We start from the raw sequence: 23,408 nt of genomic DNA, 5'->3' as shown, positions 1-23,408 counted from the left end.
TCTCTCTCTCTCTCTCTCTCTCTCTCTCTCTCTCTCTCTCTCTCTCTCTCTCTCTCATTCTTTCTGTCTTGCCCTCCACCATCACACGTGTATTACGTAAGATGGCAATGTGCGAGTCTCTCGTCATGCTGAAATAATAATAACGCGTGCACACACAGCCTGAGGCGCGAACGAGGGACAAAGAGGGAGGGAAAGCATGGGGATAGACGAGCGAGATAGAAAAGTAACCATCCACATACGAAGGAGAAGAGGTAGCTCTCGGAGATGGCGCGCATGGTTAACGTAATTACGGAGAGCACTTCGCGTGCGCGTGATGCAGCACGCGGTAAACAATCGGTACATTAAGCTACCATCTACACGCGATTCGGAATCGCGATTAGGAGCGGATAGGTAACGGGGCGGTGAAGGTCGTCGAACTCGAAGCCCCCACGAGCCCCCCTAATCGTCGCGATCGTACATAGCGATGCTATGTACGGGACGATAGAGATAAGAGTCTATCAGGTCTATCATGTAGATTGCGATAAGAATTATGCGGTGACGTTACGCCGTATATTCGCGCGATTAGCTTGATGTAGCACAATAGACCGTTCTATCGCGGTCAGCGTCATTGGACTGATGATTGTACAAGATTCTTTCGTAATTACATGCCAAGTTCTGCCATTTTGTCTGCTTATACTTTCGTAATAAAACAGCGGAAGAATGTACGTGTCGTTTCTCATAAGCGACCTCTCTCTCTCTCTCTCTATCTGGAATTGGGCTCGCGCCACGGATGGAATAAAGATCAGCTTCCGAGGCAGAAACGCGCCGCGCTGGTATGCGCCGTAGTTGTGGTACACGCTCGATGGAAGAACGCCCGAGATCTTTATCCGAGAGAGTTCTTCCTTGACGTAGCATTCATCCTCGATGACCCGCTTTTAGAGGCGACCTGCGAATGTTCACAGTGAACGCTCGGACTTTCCTGGTATACTCTATTAATCCTCGATTACTTGGCCAGGAATGGCGGCGACACGAAGCGTGACTCACACACTCTTTGATCTGCGCCGTTATTAACGAATTTTTATGAAAGCGAATCTCGCGATCTTAAAGTGGGCCGTCTGGTGCAAACGCAACTGGAAATACTCTTAAGCTCCTTAGACTCGGGGGTGTAACGAAATCCCACGACGACAAGTGTATATTCCCATCGCGGTGCTTTTAACGTGGCCACCACGGCCCATCTACGAACAATCGGATTAACGAAGTTAAACGAGAGAGGGTGGGGGTCACAAGATATCGCACCCTTCGTTCAACCCTCGCAAGCTCGGGAGTTCGCGTCACATCTGTCGTGCTTCGCACGTGCGGGATCGCCGCGAGCGACTTACGCGCGGGGGTGTGAAGAAAGGGAAAACTGGGCCGGTTCTCCCGCACAGCGTCTCCGTGGACGCGAGATTAACGGTTTTAGCCACACTCGAGTTGTTTTATGTGGGCGATCGCCGGGGTTCGAATCTGTTTGCAATCTCTAATCTTGCGATCGACAAGCATATGTGTGACGCAACTTCTGGAATTCCTATCAATTTAAATTTAAAAAAAAAACGAAAATAATATATTTGCTAATATCAATTTGAATTGCAGTCTCAACCTTTAAGAAAGTGAGTGGCTTGATCATCCCACGCATAATTATTTCAAAAACCTTGTTCTGGGGAACAGGAAAATAAAAAATATTACCTTAGAATTTTAAAGAAACCTTAAAATTCGTTATTTCTACATTGCTCCAATTCATATTAGTATAAATTAATTCTATATACATACACAATATATATATATATTCTATTAAAAAATATAGGTATCTATAAAAATAAATTTGGAATGCGTTTTGAAGCATCTCATATATCTACTTAAAAGTTAAATAAAAATTAAAGCCAACAAAATCTTTAACATCCAATTCAATCAATGTATTCGATAATATATCCAATATAGGAATTAACAAGATTCAATTTAGATTTGCGCGAATTTAACGTGGTACAGCGAATCGCCAATTTATAAACAAGGCAAGGCGCAGGCGGTCGAAGCAATCAGGGAAAAGTCGAGATGAACACGATGAGCAGAGAAACAAGTGCAATGGATAATTCAGGGTTGCGTTAGAGCCGTTGGCGTACTCGTATTTAATTAGATAGAAAGTCCGCGAGATATATGGTATCGCGCGGTGTAATTGTGCTTAACGGTTTAGGCGTTACTCGTGCGGTAGAGTATCGCGAATAAAAGGAACAACACGACCGACGCCTCGAAGACGCGGTCGTTGCCGTTGTCGTCGACCCAGTTACAATCCTAAGTTGAAATTAGGTTCCTTACGCCATGTTTGCTAATACACGACGAGAGAAAGAGAGAGGAAGGCAAACTGCCGATTGTATCACCAGGTCTGCAAACGATCCGCAACATATCGTCACGATGACTCAACGAAGGCGCGGGGTTGCGTTAATGAAATTCCGCTTCCTCGTACGACAAAGAAACGCGTGTCGTCGCACTCGTTCGTTAACCGGAATCGTGCCCTGAGCGCTAATTTCGAGCACAAACCAGCTAGGGAAGCAAGCGCTCGTTCGAGCGAATAGACTGGAGAAACGCAACGGTCAGATAGTCGTCGTGACGTAAGCCTTTCGAAGAGTTATAAGCGACTGAACAGAGAAAATGATTCACGAATCACGATGTGTGGCCATCGTGAAATAATACTTCGTTAATTGTGGATGTCACAATTTCACAAATCAACAATTCACATTAATTTCTTGCAAATTATGCCTATTTTCATCTCAATGTATAAATTAATTTTAATCTCAATTCAACTTACTCTTCGTCTTTCTCTAATTCTTAGACCTAGAAAAAGATGAAGAATTAGTTGAACCGTAAATAAAGTTAAGCTACATTGAAAACATTAGTCATTGAAGTTAATGATATCAATGTTGCGTTGTTTTTCACAAGTAAAAATTAATTTTCGTTACATCGATTTTCTTGAAAAAAAAAAAAATGTCAGAATCATATTTTAAATGTTGTCGATTGAATTAAATATTTATTGTACATAACAATGGAGAGTTTTCAAATTCGGCACATTGTGTAGGTTGGTTCAATGATGTGAAGGCAGCTGATTCTTAGCAGGGGAGTTCAAAGAGAGAAAGAGAGAGATCAAAGTTTGGGGAGAGAAAGACGGAGAGAAGGAGAACGATACGTTTTTGTACTCACCGAGAACGTGTGCCGACAGGCGTAATCGTGCCACTCTGGTGGCTCTATTGACTGTCAATGGTCGTCTTGATCGTTGACAAGACAAAGACATCTCGATCTTAGAGCAGGACAAAGACATCTTCGATCTTAGAATGCAAAACAATGACAATTTTCAAAAACGATCAAACAAATATATTTTACGTGAAAAAAATTTGCATAAAAAAATATTTTTCTTTTATTTGACAAGGAAGTTTTCCGATATCAATAGCAAAACAGAAATCTGAAGTTGGCGAATTAATCGCTGAAGAGGAGATAACTTGACATTCTTTTTGTGTAAAATTTTATAAAAAGATCATATTGAATTAAAAAAAAATTGTATTGAGTACAAAATGACGAAATAAAGAAATGAAATAATATATGTAGAGCAAACGTTTTTCCATGATTGAACCTTTTGTTCGCGAATAGCAGAAACGTAACGATAAGAGTTAGAATTTACTTGTCGCTAGCTTGAGACAAAGAAAATCGATGAGTACTCACTCAGATTGAGACAACCAGGTGATCGATCGACTCTCAACGTGGGATCTTCATCAACGCCAGAGATCCGGCGAATGGTGTTCGAGGGGCGAAGGGAGGAGGAGGGGTTGAGGGAAGAAGGCGAAGGGTGGGAAAGGTGGCACGCGCGACGTTCTCACATTGTCTTCCGGATCTCACCCTCCCGATTTTCCGGATCGGAAGAAAAACGAAAAGAGAGAAGAAAGAATGATATAAAAGGAAAAACACGAGTGGATTTACAAGCCAAGAGTTGTCGGGAAAAGGCGGGCAGCCTCAGCCACGCCGCTACAACGACTGGCTTGCAGAAGCAAACTCCCCATCTGCTGCGTTGGTTGCTGCCCCGACCAACTCCCCGCTGTCATTACGTGTGTCTGTGTGATCCGTCAATACACGGACACGTGGCACATACACATATACTTCGGCAAGCTGTGCATGGCAGCCGGGCATTCAAACGGAAAGGCGGATATATCTGGAGGATCTCACCTTGCGGATGCCAGCGATAAGGCGCGGTTTTATCTTACCGATATTAGTGCAAGGCGTAGCATACAACGATAACAAGTTTTATTATATATACGTCGATGTTAAACTCAGGAATTCACACAAATAATGGAAAACTGATAACGAATTAATGATCATGTGTACTTCAATAATCAATTTCATACAAACGCAGTAAATAATCATTTATTTATAACGTAGAATTTATTTTTCAAAAATTGACACATAAATTAAATTTCTCTTTCCCTCTTCTTTTCCCATAATCATTTTGCCATTTCGTATCTCGTTTTCTTCGCAATTACGAATAACTGTTTACCGTACAGAGTAATATAAAATGCATAATATGAGCCAATTAAAAATAAACTCTTCAAAGGCTAATTAAGCCTCGGCTCAAGAAACGTCACGGAGACGCGCATCTCTTATAGTATAAATATGTAAATAGTAGTAGACGTTTCTCGAGCGTTAATACACGCGAATTCGACCCTCCGATGACTGAAGTGCGACACGTAACGCGCGCGCACAGACGTCGCTGTATATGTCGCAGCTGCAGCTGCTCGCAGAAGCGGAACACACGGCTTTGGGGATGGCGATGCATGCCGTAGCAACGGTTGCGCACCACCTGGCCCGACGAAAGCCAGCCAGCAGCAGCAGCACTGGCATTGGCGTCGCCCCTCCCCCCTCCCTCCCCACCCCCCCTCCATCCCTTCGTCAGCCAAAGAACGAGATCTAAAAAAAAAGGACCGGAGAGAGGGGAAAACACAAAAGGACCCTAAGCTTTTGGGCATTCCGGCACCCTCCGGTCGTCCTGAAAACCGATCGATAATCCTGAGAAGCTGTATATATCTGATCTTACGCGTATGCATGCATGTCGTTAAAAGCCCGAGGAGAGAATTGCAGCGACCTACATACCTTTTTATAGCAAAACAATCTAAAAGCGCAAGCTTGCGCGATGGGAAAATACGGACGAGCGAAGGATCCACGTGTATCCCCAAATGGAGCTTCACGGCTCGGCGATTTTCACGAGACATTAGCATACTTGATCGGCTGTGTAGGGAGTTATTATACTCGATTAGGGGTGACTCGAACATCGTGTCAAATATTACGGGGTTACAACCGATCACGTATGTGTGCGCCCGAAACATTATTAATCACTATTTAGAATTTATAATCGCATAATTACATTAGGTGAGGCAACAAGTAAACTCGCATTTGCCCTCAACACTCAAGGTAATAAAACTTAAGATTACTTACATTGATTCACCTGTGTGAATTTACCATTATTACTTTGTAACTTATAATAATAATAGCTTTTATCGGTATAAATCAATAACTCGGAGTAAACGAGAGACCGGTATAGAGGATGAAAAATGTATTCAATTCAAAGCAAGAGTAAAAGAGCGTCGAAGCGTGGAAGTATATGAAACTGCAAAGTCTGGCCGCGCGAATCGAGAGAGTTGAACAGGCTACGTACTCTCCTTTTTTTTATACAGGATTTCCGTAGAAATGTGGGGGTGGCTCCGCGACGCAGAGTACCCCCACCATCCCGACCACTGTCGCCACCATGCTCGCCCATGGGGTTTGCACGTGATATCGCAATAGAAGCTCTATCGATCCCAGCCCCCGACACAGCCAGACTGGCCGTTGTCAGGGGGTTGATAGCGATATGCAAAGCTCGGTACGGTGCTATATATGCGGCTTCGTGTAAAAGCTCCGAGTGATTTTGAGCTCGCCGACTGAAAACGACGACTGAATTCCTAAATATATGCAAAATTCACCGAATTTCTTTAAAGCAACGCTCAGAAAGAAAAGAAAATAATAAAGAAAGGTATAACGATAGATATATCGTATTACACTTTAGAGTGTGAGAATAACTCGATAGAAACCAAACCCTTAATCGCATAATGCTCTTATGACGATAAGTTTCACGGTCCATCTGCCCTTAATATCCTGAAGGGAAGCCACCGTCATCGGCTTCCCCTCATGCACGATCTCGCGTATATACCTTTCCTTCCCGTTTCCTTCCTCCGCGGCTCGATCCTCCCCTTCCACAAAAAATATCTACATAAAACCTACCGAAGTCCGTGGGAATTCACGTGCAAATTCCGTCGTTCGAAAGAAAAACCCAATATGGTTAACACACGTAAAAGATTGGCTCTTCTCTTTCGCATTCTTTAACGTCTCTTCGACCTTCGTACGGCGATGGTGAGTTACACCAATTTCCAAGTTGCGCAGGAACAGACGTAATTGGTCGACAAAAGGATTAAAAGCAACGGCCTTAATGCCTTTAATTTATCCGATCCAGTTGCTCTCGTTGGCGTCGTCCGCGGACTTTCTCGGTTTACATCAAAGGTCGAATGGTTCATCGTGGCTCTCAACCGTGACGGATGAAGCGGAAAACCCACCGCCGTTCTCTTTCCAGCATAGCAGGACGATTCTTCTTTTTGTGCGCCTCAAACGATACTATACGCTCTGGATCTCCATTAAAAGAGCGCGAAAGACGTATGCCTCGTCTCGATTCTAAATATTACGGCGTTATATGGAGTATCGACGGGCCATTACGGTGAAATCCTGGCTAATCACAAGTTCCTACGTACGAGGAGAAAATCGATGATTTTCTCCGTGGAATTGAGACAATGCCTGGAAGGCAAAAACGACGCGTGGGAGAAGCTCGTTAGAGCGCGATCATCGGCGTCGCCTTCGGAATTCCGTTCATATTAAATTAGACGCAAATTAGCGTGTACACGGATATCTGCGATGAGAGAAGGCCTCGATGGAAAGCGGCCGTTGCTTCCTGACGATAATTACTGTTCTATAATTCATTGATTGTTTTCGCGTGAATCATCGATCGCGAACAGCGTGGAGCTTATAAAACATACACCATCAAACTGTCAACACGTATAATGTGTGTTTCTAATTCGATTTGTTTTACAAATTCCAACATATATATATTATCAAAATATTTTAATTCAAATCTCTATCGTGGCAATCCATCCTTTGAGTTAAATAACATTTTGTTCCATGTGTGTCAAAATGTAAATTAATCGATTTCTGTAGTTAATTTCAAAGTAAATAATATTCGTATTAGCGTATGTTAATAAATAATAAACTAAATTTGAGTCAAATAATTAAATTTAATTCCTTTTTTTTTTTAGTTATTTATCTCCATTGTTTTAGTTAAATTAACGATTTATGAAGTGAGAGCAACGACAACTTATAGAGATAAATAAATAAAAATCTCAAAAAAGATATAATTTGACGTTATAAATTTAACAATGAAATCTCTGTCGTTGTTAAAGGGCTAGTTATAATTTCCGATTGAGAACTGTCCGTTACTTATGATGATCTCACAACCATCAGCGATTGCATAAACGCCCTGAGAAACCAAGATGCAAATGGATTTGACGATAGAAACATACAATAATAGCGCGTCGTTTATCGTTTAATTCGGATCGCGAACGCGTTGTGAAGTTTTCGGCGGCGGAAATTCGCAGATTGTAAATCATGATGAGGAAAGCAAAAGTAAAAGTCGTAGAAATTTACGGCTGTGGTACCGATAAACGCCAGTTGTTTCTATCATCGGCAGCCCGCTGCGGTTTACACGCCGACGGTTTGGTTTATCACGTAAAACTATAGTATAGTACTTTCGCGAAATCGCCGATGTAGCACATGGGTGGTTTCGAGGAAGACGATTACAAATAAATTAATTTCGCCATCGTCACACGGCAAAACGAAATTGCATTTAACTAAAATATTCATTATTGGTTACTCAAAGTCCATTAATTTAATTATGTAGCTGCGAAAGGTGGCTCAATAATTCTCGATTATTACAGTCACAGAGTGCCGAGGAACAATACCTACATTCTCGCGAGTGCATTGAGTATTTCGGATATAATTAAACGCGAGAGAAATTCTTGTGAGAACTTTTCTCGTTGCTAATTGAATTCAATCGCGGGGGTCAGCCGCGAACTTCCTGCGATTAGGTCGATTTCGCGTAGGCGCGGGTGGGCGGTGTGGAGAATGAGAGGCGCTGGTGGTCAGACGACAGTCACGTCGTCGAGATGAACTCTGACACTCGGCAATTAAATCATCTCGTCGTTCATTCAGACATTGGCTCGCTCATTGAGGCGCCACGCCGCGCGAATTGCGCGTGGGTCGGTCGATCACGGTGGATTTTTCACCGTAACCCTCCCCTCCCTTCTTTTTCCCATTCGACGATCCTCGGTGCGATACGTTTTGTTCGTGGGCGGTAAGTATTGCCTCTATCCCAATCAACGAGAAATTACGTGTATCAATGACAACTTCCGGCGAGGGCAAGTGTAAAAGCGCAGCGAAAGTTTCATGATAAAGGGGACTTCTACTCCTGTTATTCGTACGTCCATAATCCAACGATCGACTCGATTATTCGGTAAGGGCGTCCTTCAAGAACCGACCTTCGCTTTCAATCTGAAACTGGAATCATTATCGCAACGAAGAACTTCAAGTCAAGGAGCTTGAGGATTCTTGTGATTCAAAAAAGATTTCAACGACGACTACCGAGGAAAGTTCTTATTTGCATCGGATTATCGTGGATCGAATCATTATAAAAGAGACTCGATTAAAAAGTACTCGACAAATTCTCTGTGATACTATCATCATCGAAATTGCATCGGTACTGAAGTCCTCGAAGTGACTCGAGGGCATGAAGGGCGACGATGTGGTTTCGCAACATTTGTTCCATTAAAGTCTAGAGGCGGCTCTCGACTCCCAGGAGTAATATGTGTATTGCGAGTGAAGGGCTCTAGGGGCTTGTCTTTCTCTCTTTCTCTTTCGTCGTGGAACATCTCTCGAAAAAGTCACTTTCAGACAGAGGGCTAAGAGAACCATCGCGTCGCATGTAACCAAACCCACAATTTCAATCAGAAAAATGAATCATCGTGTCTTCGGTATATTAAAAATTAAGGAAAGACAATAGTCTAGTCTAATGCCTGTTTCCACCAATGCAGATTAACTTTAATCTCGGTTTAACTTATACTGTTAATCTTTTTCTAACTTTTAGAATTAGAAAAAGATGAAGAGCAAATTGAACCAAGATTAAAATTAATCTGCATTATGCTGCAAATGAGCATAAGTAAAACAAATAAGCACAAATGTCCGCAACGATACTTTACACGCGACTCTGTTCTTGTGTATATATATATTACGTTTGATTTCTGTGTCCTTCGTTTTATATACGACTTTCGTCCTTATCTTCTGAAGCCAAAGTTCCTAGAGCTCGTTACGGCTCTATTTTTAGCACCCTTCGAGCAGACGTATCGCGGCGCTCGCAGACGACTCCATACTACAGTTTCGTTTCTATAGCGATTAAAAAATATCGAGGACGTGCCGAGTGCCGAGGGAGAACAGTTCAGAGGGACTTTCCGAACAACGACTCGCGTAAATCGAAATAAGAAAAGAAGCCCAGAAGCAGCCAGACAAATGCGATCGAATTAAAAGAAATGATCGCGACGGCGTTGTCTCACCGTTAAAGCATGAAAACCACGACGAATGTACTTGAGCGCAGTAGAGCATTTCCATGGAGAAGAAGAAAGCCTTAAAAAGGCAATCGCGATAAATCTCGGCAAGGGGCGCTCGCCATATTAACTCGTGGCGTATTCAGGATTACGCGAAGGAGAACGCGTCATTAGGACGTTTCGCTGCGTAGTTAGGAGATTTATGTATAGCACATGCATAAAAAGATCGCACTGACAACTCTCCCTCATCGCCGTGCTCCTCCATCTCGGGCAATTTGCGTCGAATAAATTTTAAGAATTACTGCGATTTCAACAGAACATTTAATTCCGCCTTAAATGCTTTTCTGCCTCACATAATTCGCGAGAAATAATATGTTCGCCGCGATACTAATTAATTAACGGAAAAAAGATTCGCTCGTGAAACCTGAGACTGAACGGGGCTGTACATTCGACGGCTAATTAACTCGTTATCTCAGAGATTCAAATGGATTCTAATCTCGGCTTGTTTTTGCGTCTGTTTCCAGAGTCACGAGATATATTTTCTGGTCGACGGGAGTTTATGTAAGTCCACGATCTGGCTTATCACTCGAGAATCCATTACGTTAATAGCAACAGCAGCCTTAGCTTAGCCGAATGAGTATCTTCGAAAGCACTCATGAAAGCTCCTTCTCGTACTCTGGAATACGTCTTCTGGAAACACTTCGACCGATGACAGATGTTTGACAGTTACTCCATTTTTTTTCGACTAGACTAGTGGAGGAGAATCAGTAGGGGTTCACAACGGCACGTCTATTCGTAAACAAATGTTTACCGAAAGAGATCGTCTTACGCGAGTAGTAGACAAAACAAAGATGTTTAGAGCTTCGTTACAATTAATTCGTATGAAGAAAGATAGGTTTGTAATAACACAACTTTAGCCGTTGGAGCTACGCGAGAAATCGCGCAGAATTAAATATTCAGAAAATGTTTTGCAATTACGTCACGTTATACGCAGCCACGTAAGACGAGACGAATGTGGTTCAGAACAAATCGCGTCACGGCAGGGTGATCTTATACGAATTTTCACGCAGCCGTGCCCGAACTGCTCGAGATAGGTGCGCGAGTCTGCTTATGAAGTCGCTTCCGGTGCACGCGCTGCGTACTCACGTGGGGTGTTCACGCACCTTGCTTCCGCAAAGGTCCACTTTCCACGTCCACGTCACGAGATTACAATCTCCTTCGCAAAAGGAGCGCGAAGCAGACACGCGCAAAAAAAAAAAAAAAAAAACGACAAGATCTTGTTCCGACGCCTAAGTCTGTAATTGTTATTCAGAACTTAATGAAATATAGAACTGAAATGCGAAACGTCTTGATCGACGTGCGAGGCGCGTTTGGCTTCGGACAAAAGTCGTCCGCCGAGAGAACTCGATCCAGGAAAACGGAACTCTCGGCTCCATTGTATTATCGATGTCGACTTCCGTCCTTGAATACCCTCGCTTCCGCTCACGATGTGCCGCCAGCCGGATGTTGCGGGCGATACCCTGTCGAAATTATCTTCCCGAAGAACGTCACGAATCAGTCAGCAAATAGTACACTTTCCAGCGAAAGATACAGTATATCACAATGATCATTTCATCTTTGTTTGATACTAACAAAACAGTAAGAATATGTATAATGATTGTCACTGTGTCATCCGTGTCTCTTGCCGAAAAGCATCCAACACTGCATTCTTTTTTATATATTTTCACTGTCTAGCGTCAATTTTTCACCAATTCAACTTTCAATGTCAACTTGAAAACACGTGATCATGTTGACGTTACTTTTCAGCGTTTCAGAAAATGGTGCCTTCATATATAACATAATTGTATTCGGCGAAAACTTTGTACGACATTCACTAATTCACGTGATATTTAGAACTATACTCTGTTTTCGGTTAAATAATAATAATCCAGTTGAAGTTCACTGAACTCATCCTGCGGTTTGTATATACACATATAGATATACTACATATATATTTATTTATTTACATGCATATATCCTGTTGAGATAAGGATGTGCTGGTAAATGCGCTGCAGTTATGAATTTTGATACGCTTATCAAGAGTGCATGCCGTGCGGTGTTATCATTATAATTTAAAGGCGTTAAAGCCGGAGATCTTTGCCTAATGCATAATGCTTAAAGCATAAAATATCAACCAATGAGAGTCTTTTATTTCAGAAAAGAAGGAAATGGAGGACTTTTATTGATTCATTTGCTTATGCATTATACTTTATGCAAGAATCTATGCTCCTGCCCTTATTCAGGAATAAAAGATGAATGAACGCTTCTTAGAAAGGACTGACTCCTCTGAGGACACGGCCAGCGAACCCTTAAAATAGGTGGAGAATTCCCCGATTAAACGGTCCCCGACCAGCTGACAGGAACACTACGCGGCATCATGAACCGCAAAACCGGTTCGCGAAACGCTTGTGGGAACAAAGACGGGTTCCGTTCGCGGCTCGCTCTCTCTGACGTCACATGGCGAAGCGGAAAGTGGGTGGGTGGGTGTGCGAGGTTGTCGAGTCAGTGAGGACGGTCAGTGATCGCTCCTTGGGCTGGATCTTCTTCTACGAGACAACTCGCCTGTTCCGGAAAGAGGACTCGTCAAACACGCAGAAACCGTAAGACATTCTATTTCTAAGTAATTGAGGAGATACCATGAGAGATCTATGACTAGACGATAGTAATTACTTTAACAGCACTGTATGCGCGTGTGTTTAATAAATTATTTATTCATCAAGTTACGTTGTAACTAAGTTAATAAATAGGTAAGAAAATGAATAAGTGAGAAAACTCAATCGTAAAGACTTCAGATTTCAAGGACGTAAATATACTTTGATTAATTCTCTCATTGAATGTTAAATAAATCGATAAATCAAGGTTTAAACATTTATTGTAGATTAGAAAGTATGTTAATAACCGAAGATCAAGATTTCAATATGACAAAGTGAAACTTGTGGGAAACGCTGATTCCTTGAATCATATCCGACGCAGGTGATACATTGTTTGAATGCACGCAGCATTATGCAATTTACATTGCAATAACGTTTCGTCACGGTCGGCAATTTAATGCGTCACCAATCGTTTTCAGTGACTCAGATCGGAAAGGGGAAAAGGATCCTTTCCTCGAACAGGTAAATCAACTTCAGTCCATAGTCATGACCGGCACTTCTCGATCGCACGATTGAACGCGCGCACGCGAGAAAAAATCCTCTGAGAATCTTTTCTCCTCGTCATTTCGATGATCGAACAACATAATATATCCCGATTACGAGCAAAAAGGAAGAATACGAGATGGAACTGTAAGACAAACTGGTTATAACAGATACGAGAAGGAAAGAAGTACTTTATCCGCGGCTATTGAGAGAGAAAAAAGGAGTCGCGGATGAGAAAGTAAACAGACTGAGAATCTCTGCAATCGAGGAACGAGTGATTCATGAAGCCGCAAAGAAAAAAAAACAAAAAAAGAAGGAGAAGCAAATAGTATCCCAAAAACAATATGACTTACTTTCTTCATTTCACTCATTCCGTGATGATGACGATAAAAAAGTATCCTATTCCGCTAGAAATATTTCTCTTTTTGGTTTCTTTTTTCTTACTCCTCCTCTTTCTCTCAAAGTAAAAATGTTTATATGTTCCAATAACAAAATAAATATCAAAAGCGGAATACTGCAGAATGTTGAAATACGCTTATCAATTGAGCCAAATGTTTCATGCAAAGTAACCAACGAGATAACTTGGAAATTTCAAGGTAGTTTCGTGAGTTGTTTGCTCCAGTCTCCTTTGATCGAAAGAGAAAAGAGAGATAGAGATAAAAGCTACTTCTCTTATGCATGATTATGCAGAAATGGAGAAAGCATTGATCGAAAACAATCATGGCGTCAGAAAAAAGTTATTCTTGACAAAAAATTATTTTTCAGTGATCATAAATAAGATGAGATCGAAATAATTGCGAAGAACTGCAACATCATGCACGTCGTTTCTTACTCATTTAATTCAGATTATACTTCGCGAAAAGTGTAAGTACAATGTAAAATTTTTGCTAAGATTCAGATTTAAAAAATTATATAAACTTAATCACGTTTTGATATAAATAATAAATAATTCAACTACGCAAGAACAAGTTCAAAACAATTCCCCTTTGATATATAAAGTATCCCAGTAATACACGTATCCCTTTTACAAATCTTCAACGGTTCAAAGCCCTCCCACAAAGGGCTCGCATTGCGTTGGTCCCCAGAAATGGTAGAGGAACGTCGTTGACACATAAAATTTATCACGTAAGGAAAACTACTGTTTTTCCTTACGCCACTCCACTTCGCTCCATTCCACCCGTAAAATTCTACTTGTCACCTTTAACCTCGATTTCAATCGACAACAACTGACGCTTTGTCTCATATAGTAAGAACTGTGTATTATCTCGCCGGGAAATAGCATTTAAAGATCTCGGTCATCAGATTACATCGGAATGTACAAGAATTGTAACCACAAACAAAAACTTCTTCTTTGAATCGTGATAGTATAAAAAGTATTATATGAATGTCCTTCAAGCATTACCATATACATATTAATATTGTTAATTAGATGTATAAATTATATAAAAAATGTATATAATCATGAATTATTAATTAAGAATATTAGTTCGATTTTCTATTATTCTGTATTATTATTTAAATATAGATTTCAATTTAATCTCTTTTAAAAATATAAGTCATGGAAATAAATATTGTGATCGAATACATCAATCGAATTAAATCGAGGGCGATGTTTCTTTTGCTTCCGCTATCATCATGCTCGAAATTTTGATGAACATGCAAAAAATAAAGAAAAGAATAGGCGATAACAAAAGTCGTGCAAGGGGTTGAGGTGCATGTAGTCTCTTTGTGAGAAACTATCGTCGACACGAAAGACTGAATCGTAAAACAAGGATGTCTGATGAAAACGCTGGGGGATGCTGGAAGCGAAGCGAAGGAGCTCAAGCCAATGAGAAGCGATATATCTCTTCGTGCTACGCCTTCCTTGTGGAATTCAACGGATTCGTCCATTGAAGGAAAAGTCGGTCAACGAAACACAGCTCAGACCGTAAGCTCGCCATAAAATGAGCTTTTATTGAATGCGCGATGAAAACAAGCGTGACGACACTCTGAAATCAGGACAGTTGCAGGAAATTGAAGCCGCTTTGCAGCCAATACTTTTCGATCAACTTCTACTGTATCGCATCAACTTAGTATCGATCACAAAACGAAATATTTTGCAGAAGTATCTAAAAATTTAGCTAGATATAAATCTGCAAATGTGTGTATGAATTTGTTTTAGATCTTCAAAATAATTTTATAGAATGCTTAAACATTGATGTCAATGCTGTGATAAATTTTAATATCTTAACAATCAGCTTGAGCGTTCTATAAACGCTGATTTTGATAATCTGAACAAAATTATTTTCAGATTTGTAACTAGCTAAATTTTTAGAGATTTCAGTAAAATCGTTCTTTCATACATAATAGATTTCTCTGCACAAATCTAGTACATGCGACATTAATAACAAATTTTGAATTGAAAATTCATTCTTTCCTCGAAATCATTTCATTCTATATCCACAAGTTAAATAGTTTTCCCGTCAGTATGTAAAACATATATTACTTTTTTATTACAGTTAAAAACCGCCACTCGATACAAATACCTTCCTAAATAATAATGGATACGTATAATTAAACTTCTTCCAAAATATGGCGAAAAGTTGGGAGGCAGCAGATGCATCCTCAACAATTATTGGACTCGCGATGCGATAAACCGCCGACAAACCGCAGGGAAAAGCCAAAATTGTTTCCCCGCTCGTTCTGCCGCCGTTTTGGAGTTTAGAGATTCATTCCTCGATGACGAGAGTTTACCGCGTTCAGTTCCAGCAAATATTCATTGGGACGCTCGATGAATTCAATTTTACAACAACGATTTGAATGCAGATCGCTTCGGTAACAACTTGGGAGTATGATACACTAACTAACATTCTACAATAAAATCATCAATGAAAGTATACATGGGGGAAGTCAATCTTTTCCGCAATCAAATTCTACAATATTATATTCTGTAAATAGACAGATACATGAAATCAGAAATTGGTGAATCCGCAAACATCTCGTTGGTTAATCTACGAATTGAATAAACTTTGTTCCGTCAAACTTCATTCATGAAGGAAGTCTTTCGAATGTCGTTGACCGGCAAAATCGGACAAGTCTCGCGGAATAACGTTTGTGATCGATCGATTAGTCGCATGATCGGCCGAGCAGTGACCGGAAAACATCAGAGACAATGAAGAAGCGACGGAGGTGTGGCTCACCTAGACCCATCTTGCGCTTGAGCTTCTTGAGCACTTTCATCTTGCTGCGCAACGGTGCCAGGATGTTGTTGTCGCCGCTGTTGTTGTGCTGCGGCGACGCGCTTGGCGGTGCGTGCTTGCCGTGATGGTGATGATGATGGTGATGATGATGGTGCTGATGGTGATGATGGTGATACGGCTCGTAGGGTTGTTGCTCCTGCTGCTGCGACTGTTGCACGCTCGCGTTGGAACTGCCGCAGCAGCAGTGACAGGGGTGGCTGCTTTTGCTGCCCTTGACCGCGCACTCTCCGGACACCCCCATAAATGTGGCCGTACTGCTCCCGCGAGTCAGACGCGAAAAACCGCGACTACAGGTGTATGGTTGAAGACAGGAGTATAAGTATAGGGGGGAGCGAACGGTCGCGGAATCGAGATACGAATAATCTACTTTCGATGCTTTCTCACTGGCGAATCGCACTTTCGGACACTGACCGCGCAAAGATAAGATTTACTCCCTCAGCTTTTCTTTCACAACACTATACTCGGTCGTCAAAGTCGTGAAACTACCCTAAACGAAGACCCTCAACGTGAAGGAAATTTGATGGAGAAAACGACCGATATGAGAATTAAATGTGACTCCGTAATCCTTTCCCGTTCCGACCAACTGCGTCGTTTATTTGGTTAATGCGTGGTTTAACGGGGTGGACGTTGCGAAAGAGACGGAAGGGACTTGCGAACAAGACCGCGTGTCACGGCGACGAATGGGGCGATCTAGCACGTAGATCGCAGATCGCCTGCGTGCCCCGTCGAGCGCCCTGGGACGACTGACTGTTTTCTGTCGCGAAGCGCGAGAGTATTGCCGCAACGCGCGCGAGCCGGCATCCAATGAAACCGGGCGGATCCCCACCGTTCCCGGAGGTGGAGGTGCATGGAGGGGGTAGACTGGCACCTGGTGGACAGCTGCCCTTTACCTGGCCGCGATGCACCCGGCCACCCCAACGCACGAGATCGGGAATACATCGCCGTCCAGAGTTAGGGGTATACGAAGCGACTGGAACAGAGAGGACTACGACTCCTCTCCATTAATTTCGACCTCTAGACTAGGCCGTCAAAGTTAGTTCGCGCGATTCTCTTTTCCCGTGAGATTCTAGGAATACAATTCTGTTCTAATGACTGAAACTGTCGTTTCACAATGAAAATGATTAGTGAAAGAACCTCTCCGATCGTGTAATAATTTAATCAAAAGGTTTGTGTATTCATAGTTGTAGATCGATTCATGATTGATTCTCATTTCAAGCGAGCTAGATTTGAACCAAAGATTGAACCAATCGGATTTATTAAATTGTGATTTGAGAAGCGTTTTTCAAATAAAAGGTCGATTTAAACCTAACTCAAATCGAATCTCCAATTAAGTTACGCAACCGTAAGAGTATTATCATTTGATTGGAAACTTGAAAGGTGAAAAAATGAAATAGCTGTCACTCTTTTTAACTTGATAAATTACTTCTACCGAATCGAATACTAATAAATTCACGAACGCCCTGCAACGCCTCCGTTTTGGTTTCCCGACTTGGAAATGTGCGCAACTCGAAGCGTATCGAGAGCAAGATCGTGTTTCCATGGGATTCAAGATGCGCCTCTCATCCCATGACGACGCGGACCAAGATCGTCGCGCAAACTACAAATTACATAATAACAGATAAAAAAAGGAAGAAAAATGATATTCGTGGCACGACACGGCGTCACATACGAAGAAACTTTATATACAGGTACCCATATCCCTTTAATCCGTCACGCGCGGAGACCACGAAATTTGTTCAATCCCTTGCGTCCGATATTTCATTTAATTTCCATGCGGGCACTTTCAGAAACGATGCAGAAATGATTTATCGGTATAAGAGAGGATTTTTAATCACGATTAAATTGAAGGCAGTTGCATTATAGAAGAAAATATATCGAAAGAGAAGAGCGCGATCTTCTCCGAGAAAGAAGAGCTAGGCTTTTTCTGCCGGATGAAATTCAATTTGCGCGAAGGAGACACCGAATTGACTTACGCGCGAAAAGAAACATCATTACGGCCTAAGTAAAGGGAGAGAGAGAGTTATTGGATCTGTATCGAGATGATGAGATGAAATCGAAGTCTCGCCAATCGATACAACGGATACTCGCGAAAATTCGATGCTTTTTATTTCCGACATAATAGAAACTTTAATAATATAAACGAGACTAATATCATAGCATTGGACAAAAATTATAGGTACATTAAAGTCGTTGTATACTGATCTAATCTAAATGTAAAATTAAAATGTTTGTGAAAAGGCTGAATATGTTTTTAAACAACTAATATCGAGAAACAGGGCAATGAGCCAATAAAATTGTTAATGCTTTTTAAATTAATCTAATATATTGCGAAGAATATCACGTAATTATGGCGTTTCGTCCCAATTCCCACTACTGAACTCATCAGTAAGGTATTGTAGTGGAAGCATACCTTAGACGCCTTCTTCGCAATATATATATTAGATTAATTTAAAAAGACCTTAACGATTTTATTGGCTCATTGCCCTGTTCTCTATATTAGTTGTAAAATTAAAATGCAAATACTTCGAAATACAAGGTACGTATTTTATTAAACAGTAACTGAAGATTTTGCAGTTTAATTACTTGTTTTTATATTTATATCAGATACTTTGCGCTACATACACACAATTTATTTTATGTGCACTAATCCATCCAAGCAAATTCGCTATAAAAGTCAATTAGTATGAAGGAGGGAGAGGAAAAAGAATAACTACAATGAAAATACTTGCTAATACATGTTGGCGCAACCCCTTCGTATCGATGACCTTGTTCGCAATTCTCCCCCCCGTTTGCTTTTGTATGTCGGTTACGACGCTAAATGACTCGTATTCACAGAGACCCCATCGTCGATAACTCAAATTTCGCCGACAGGTTGCGGCATTCGCGCAAGGTGCATCCGATGTGCAATATTATGCACCCTTGCGAAGTGCCTACGGTGTCGTTACGACGCGACGGTAACGGAAAAACACCGCTGCTACTTTATTCCTTCGTCCCCTTTATCTGCCCTATCGATTTCGCGTCTACAAAAGAATTATGCAACCGCGATCGAAAAGGAGAGAGAAATATAACTGTTCGTGAAACAATGACCCTCGACAACACCGTATCACTTTGTCAACCATTGTTCCAACAGTTAACGGGATAGTCGCGACGTCACTACTGAACGCAACGTAATGTTCGTTTTACATCACACTCGGATAATTCTCATTTGTGACGTCATCAAACTCAGTTGAACGTTCCTTTTCATTCTGACAAGTGAGATTCAACTGAGTTTTTACCAATACAATCTGCACAAGCTCGAGAGCGTGTATGACACTATAAAAATGAGATTACAGAACTTGTGTCATCGTATATAAGATAACTTTGTCACCAAGGAAGCAAGTATAGTGACGTCATTATCTAAGTATCGAATATTCACGTGACTTTCGACTCAGTATGAATACTTGCGTGGAAATAGAAAGTAACTATTGTTTTCTGGAAGGCGCGAATGCGCTCGGTAGCCGAAAGTCAAATCAAAACCGACCTGCTCGACCGCGATTCTCGAAATGAAAAGGAGTTTGTCACGCTGCGCGGATTTCCTCTCGCTCTTGTGTGGGTATGTCGCCGGCATTTCATTCACGGCGGGAGGTAGGAAACGAGCCGGCATTCTCTCTCTCGTATACGGATGGGAAATATGCCCACGGCACCGTGGCCACGGCTTCCTTTCGCACATCCTTTTCGTCTATTTGTACTCGACGTCTCCTCTCTTGCATAAACGATTGCGCGCGACAGTAGCAACGGGGGCGCCGCTCGTTCGTCTTCATTCATCGAAATTCAATAATGTAACAATAGATGGGTGTCGGAAAGCTTCTCGAGATACGGAAGTGTTTATTTCAAATACACGGAAACAATCATTCCGCGTTGCAATAATTTTACGTAATTATACGTCGGAGATAATAATAAAATATAGACCGGTTGTATTTCTTCTATTACACGCGATAAACAGTTCTCTTTAATGAACGCGACAAGTACTCGAGCCTTTCATACCCGTGAGCGATTTAACGATTTAATTACACAACGCAGCAGTTCCGTATAAGAGAGAATAATTGCGAGACGCCACAGACACGTCCGAAAGTATGCTTCTTACATCGCCACCTCGCAATTAATTCCCCGCTCGTCTCTCATTATATCCCCGCGGACGTGCATTGTTACTTGCACACGCGCGCGCACGCACGCACGCGGCCCATATGCAGCTATTTATATGCACGCGTGACCGCGCGCGCGAGGCGATCACGTCCTTTCTTCGTTGCGTCGCTATACAATGATAATAATAATACACCTCGTTGACCGCAAATACATATAGACACATTTCAGGATGCGAGCGCAAAGAAAAGTTCTTTCCCGAAAATACTTGCGGGAAAAAATTTAACAGAGACTTGACTTTTCCCTCGTTTGGAAGAAAATATGTCTTTTGTCGCCATTTATCGTAAAAATCTGCAGAATCTAGATTTGTGCGAATTAATTTTTACTGGATGGAAAGGTCACCATAATTGGCGAGTATAATGCCGCAAAATTTTTTTTAACATGGAAATAATAGTTTTGTTAAATTATCTAAAAATAAACATTGTTAAGATATACCGTATATTTGAAAATAGTTTTAATAGTCGAATAAAATTATTTTCAGATCTACATCTAGTAAAATTTTTATGTTTTTATCAATTTTTTAAACAGATTTTAAAAACAGATTTACGCCTTTAAAAATTAAATAATTGGACAAAAATACTAAATACATCTTTTTGAACGTTTAATTTGATATTTATCGAAATGAAGTATTTTTGTGTGCAAGTATAGTACTTCTTTTTTCTCCTTTATTTCAGAGATTTTCAACGCCAGTGAATCGACGTAGCTCACGTGCCCTCTGCGAGGAGGCGAACGTGAAGCCTCGCGAATCCGGCCATAGCCTCGAGGAAACGGAAACACGCCTCGGTAGCTCACTCACCGCCTTCACGGAACTTAAAATCCGACCGGCGATACGTTTTGGAGAACGCTCAGAGAAATACACAATGAACAATTTACTCGGCATTCCTCTCTCTCTCTCTCTCTCTCTCTCTAAACTTAGCATGAAAATAGGATTTAATATTCAAGACAAAAAAATATGCTCTTCTTTATTATTCTAATAGCGCATTTCACTGGCAGAGCTAGTGCGCACTCAGTGCACATTAAAGTCGTTATACACTACTCTAATCTGATATTAAAGTAAGATATCTCAATTGATAAAATGTTTATTGTGTATTTTGTCAAATAACATAATAAAATGTATTAAAAATTTTATGGTTTTAATCATTTTTTATTTTTATTAAACATATATTTCTATGTCGATTTGTGTACAAAGGCATTAAAGTACACTGAGTGCGCACTAGCTCTGCCAGTGAAATGCGCTATAAGTTTCATAAAAGCACATCTTTTTGTATTTTCCAAAACAGGACTGATTATTCGAGGCTCCGTCTTTTATTTTCCAATCGCACTGCACTGAAAAAGTGATTTGTATAATCAGTGACTTACAAAAACTTTCTTACTTTTTAATTTAAGCAATAAATTTTTTTAATTACAAAAGAAAGTTTCTATAAGTCACACATCATACAATTAAAACACTTCTCTCAGTATATAGGTTTCAAGTTTCCGCGATTGCACTTTCAAGAAACAATCGAATGATAGCAGACTCGCTGCGAAAGGCTGTATTGTACATTTCCTTCATTCCGCAGCGTCAAATAAGGGGTTGCTCGGTCCAGCATCTGTCTACCATGTCGTCTCGCGCGGTGCCCCTCGCAAGCAAGCGGCGGCGGCGGCGAAATCGCTCGAATCGCGCGCGCAGATGCGTCTCCTTAATAGGGATTCCCGGTGGCGAGGATGTCAGCAACGCAGCGACCCGTATGCATATAACATAATATGAAATAGCGGAAGCAAAGCAGGATGGCAGGAAGTTGGAGAAACTGACGCGTGCGCGAACCGCACCTCTCGCATCCTCGTCCCCTCGTGAAAATATAGAAAGCGAAGGGAGGCATCCTAGAAGTGTATTGCCGGCTCGAATTACTATATGATACGCGATCCCCCGAAGAAGAGGGAACAGATAGACGACGGATTCCCCAACGGTCGCTAACCTCCCACATTGAATCTCGATTTTCTCTCGATGCAGCTGATTTCGTCTAATCTCGAATTTCCTATGCAAACCGTCAACTTCATTGACGGTCACAGTGAATTAACTAAACGAGGCCGTAGTTATGTAATCGTTATTTGAGATTTTGTTCCGATGCCATAAACAGACTGTGAAAAACAGCAAGTAAAGCGTGCGGTAACAGTGGTATTACATTGTATTTGACGTAACAAGATTACGATAGCCGGAGTTTATAACTTTCTTTAACTGGCTTTGGTGAGAGAGCGTAGTGTCAAATAATGAAACACAACGGCCGGCAAGGCGGACTGGAGTCTCCGCTTGCCTTGAGCAAGGAAGCGGAGATACGCTTGGCAACCCCTAGGCAGAATTGACTCTCGCGTCGAACGGGCAATGCGTCTGAAAGCAGTCCGTTCGGGTACGATAAATTTGGGGTATTACGCACGATCTCTCGTAAAAAAAAAAAAAAAAAAAGCGTGCATGCAACGCTTTTCCTCAACGGCGGCGTTTCAGTCCCATTCACAACTCGGCATTTGCGTGCCGCGTTCGAAAGTAACATTTCCGGAGAAGTAACGAGGCAGCTTATTCAAGATTTAGGACAATAAGTGAAGATCGACGCGATTTCCTTCCTTTTGTTATCCTTTCTAAATCGCAAAGATTTCGTAATTTATCATCATAATCGACAAAGAGAGAAAAGTGCGTATTTCAAAACATTAAAATTAGATACGTGCTGGGAGAAAAAAATTATGTATTAAAATATATCTGTGTATTTTCGGGGCGATATTCACTCGCTTTTGTGACGCACGTGTGACAGTAGGTATTACGGATATTAAGACACAATGTGCTTTGACGTACTGCGTGCTTTTAGAGACGCTGAAGACACGAGTCTCTAGACTAAGTTGACCCCATTGTACCACAATCATTCTATTATCACTCAATTTGAACCGATGCACGATGTCGTGCACATGTAAGCACATGCGTGATAAGAAAGTATGTTGCTTGATATCGTTGAACGTATCACTAGGAAATCAGGAAGGATTTACTCGATTAATTTTAATTTCAGTTTTATGTCATTATTCAGTTTCATGTATACATATCTACTACATATGCATATATATATATATATACGATA

At 41.3% G+C, this 23,408-nt stretch overlaps 1 protein-coding gene across 1 annotated transcript in view; it reads right to left on the bottom strand.

Moving 5' to 3' along the window:
- The window catches only part of neur (E3 ubiquitin-protein ligase neur), a 29,366-nt gene extending 12,904 nt beyond the window's left edge, over positions 1-16,462 (bottom strand). Inside the window, exon 1 of the mRNA XM_018542415.1 lies at positions 16,072-16,462. Coding sequence (XP_018397917.1) covers positions 16,072-16,372 — 301 coding nt within the window. The 5' untranslated portion in view covers positions 16,373-16,462. The remainder of the gene's footprint in view (positions 1-16,071) is intronic.
- Between the last annotated feature and the right edge of the window lie 6,946 nt (positions 16,463-23,408).

Source organism: Cyphomyrmex costatus, unplaced genomic scaffold (genome assembly GCF_001594065.2).
Source record: "Cyphomyrmex costatus isolate MS0001 unplaced genomic scaffold, Ccosl1.0 scaffold330, whole genome shotgun sequence".
In the NCBI taxonomy this organism is placed as follows: domain Eukaryota; kingdom Metazoa; phylum Arthropoda; class Insecta; order Hymenoptera; family Formicidae; genus Cyphomyrmex; species Cyphomyrmex costatus.
This window is presented reverse-complemented; position numbering and strand designations above follow the sequence as displayed.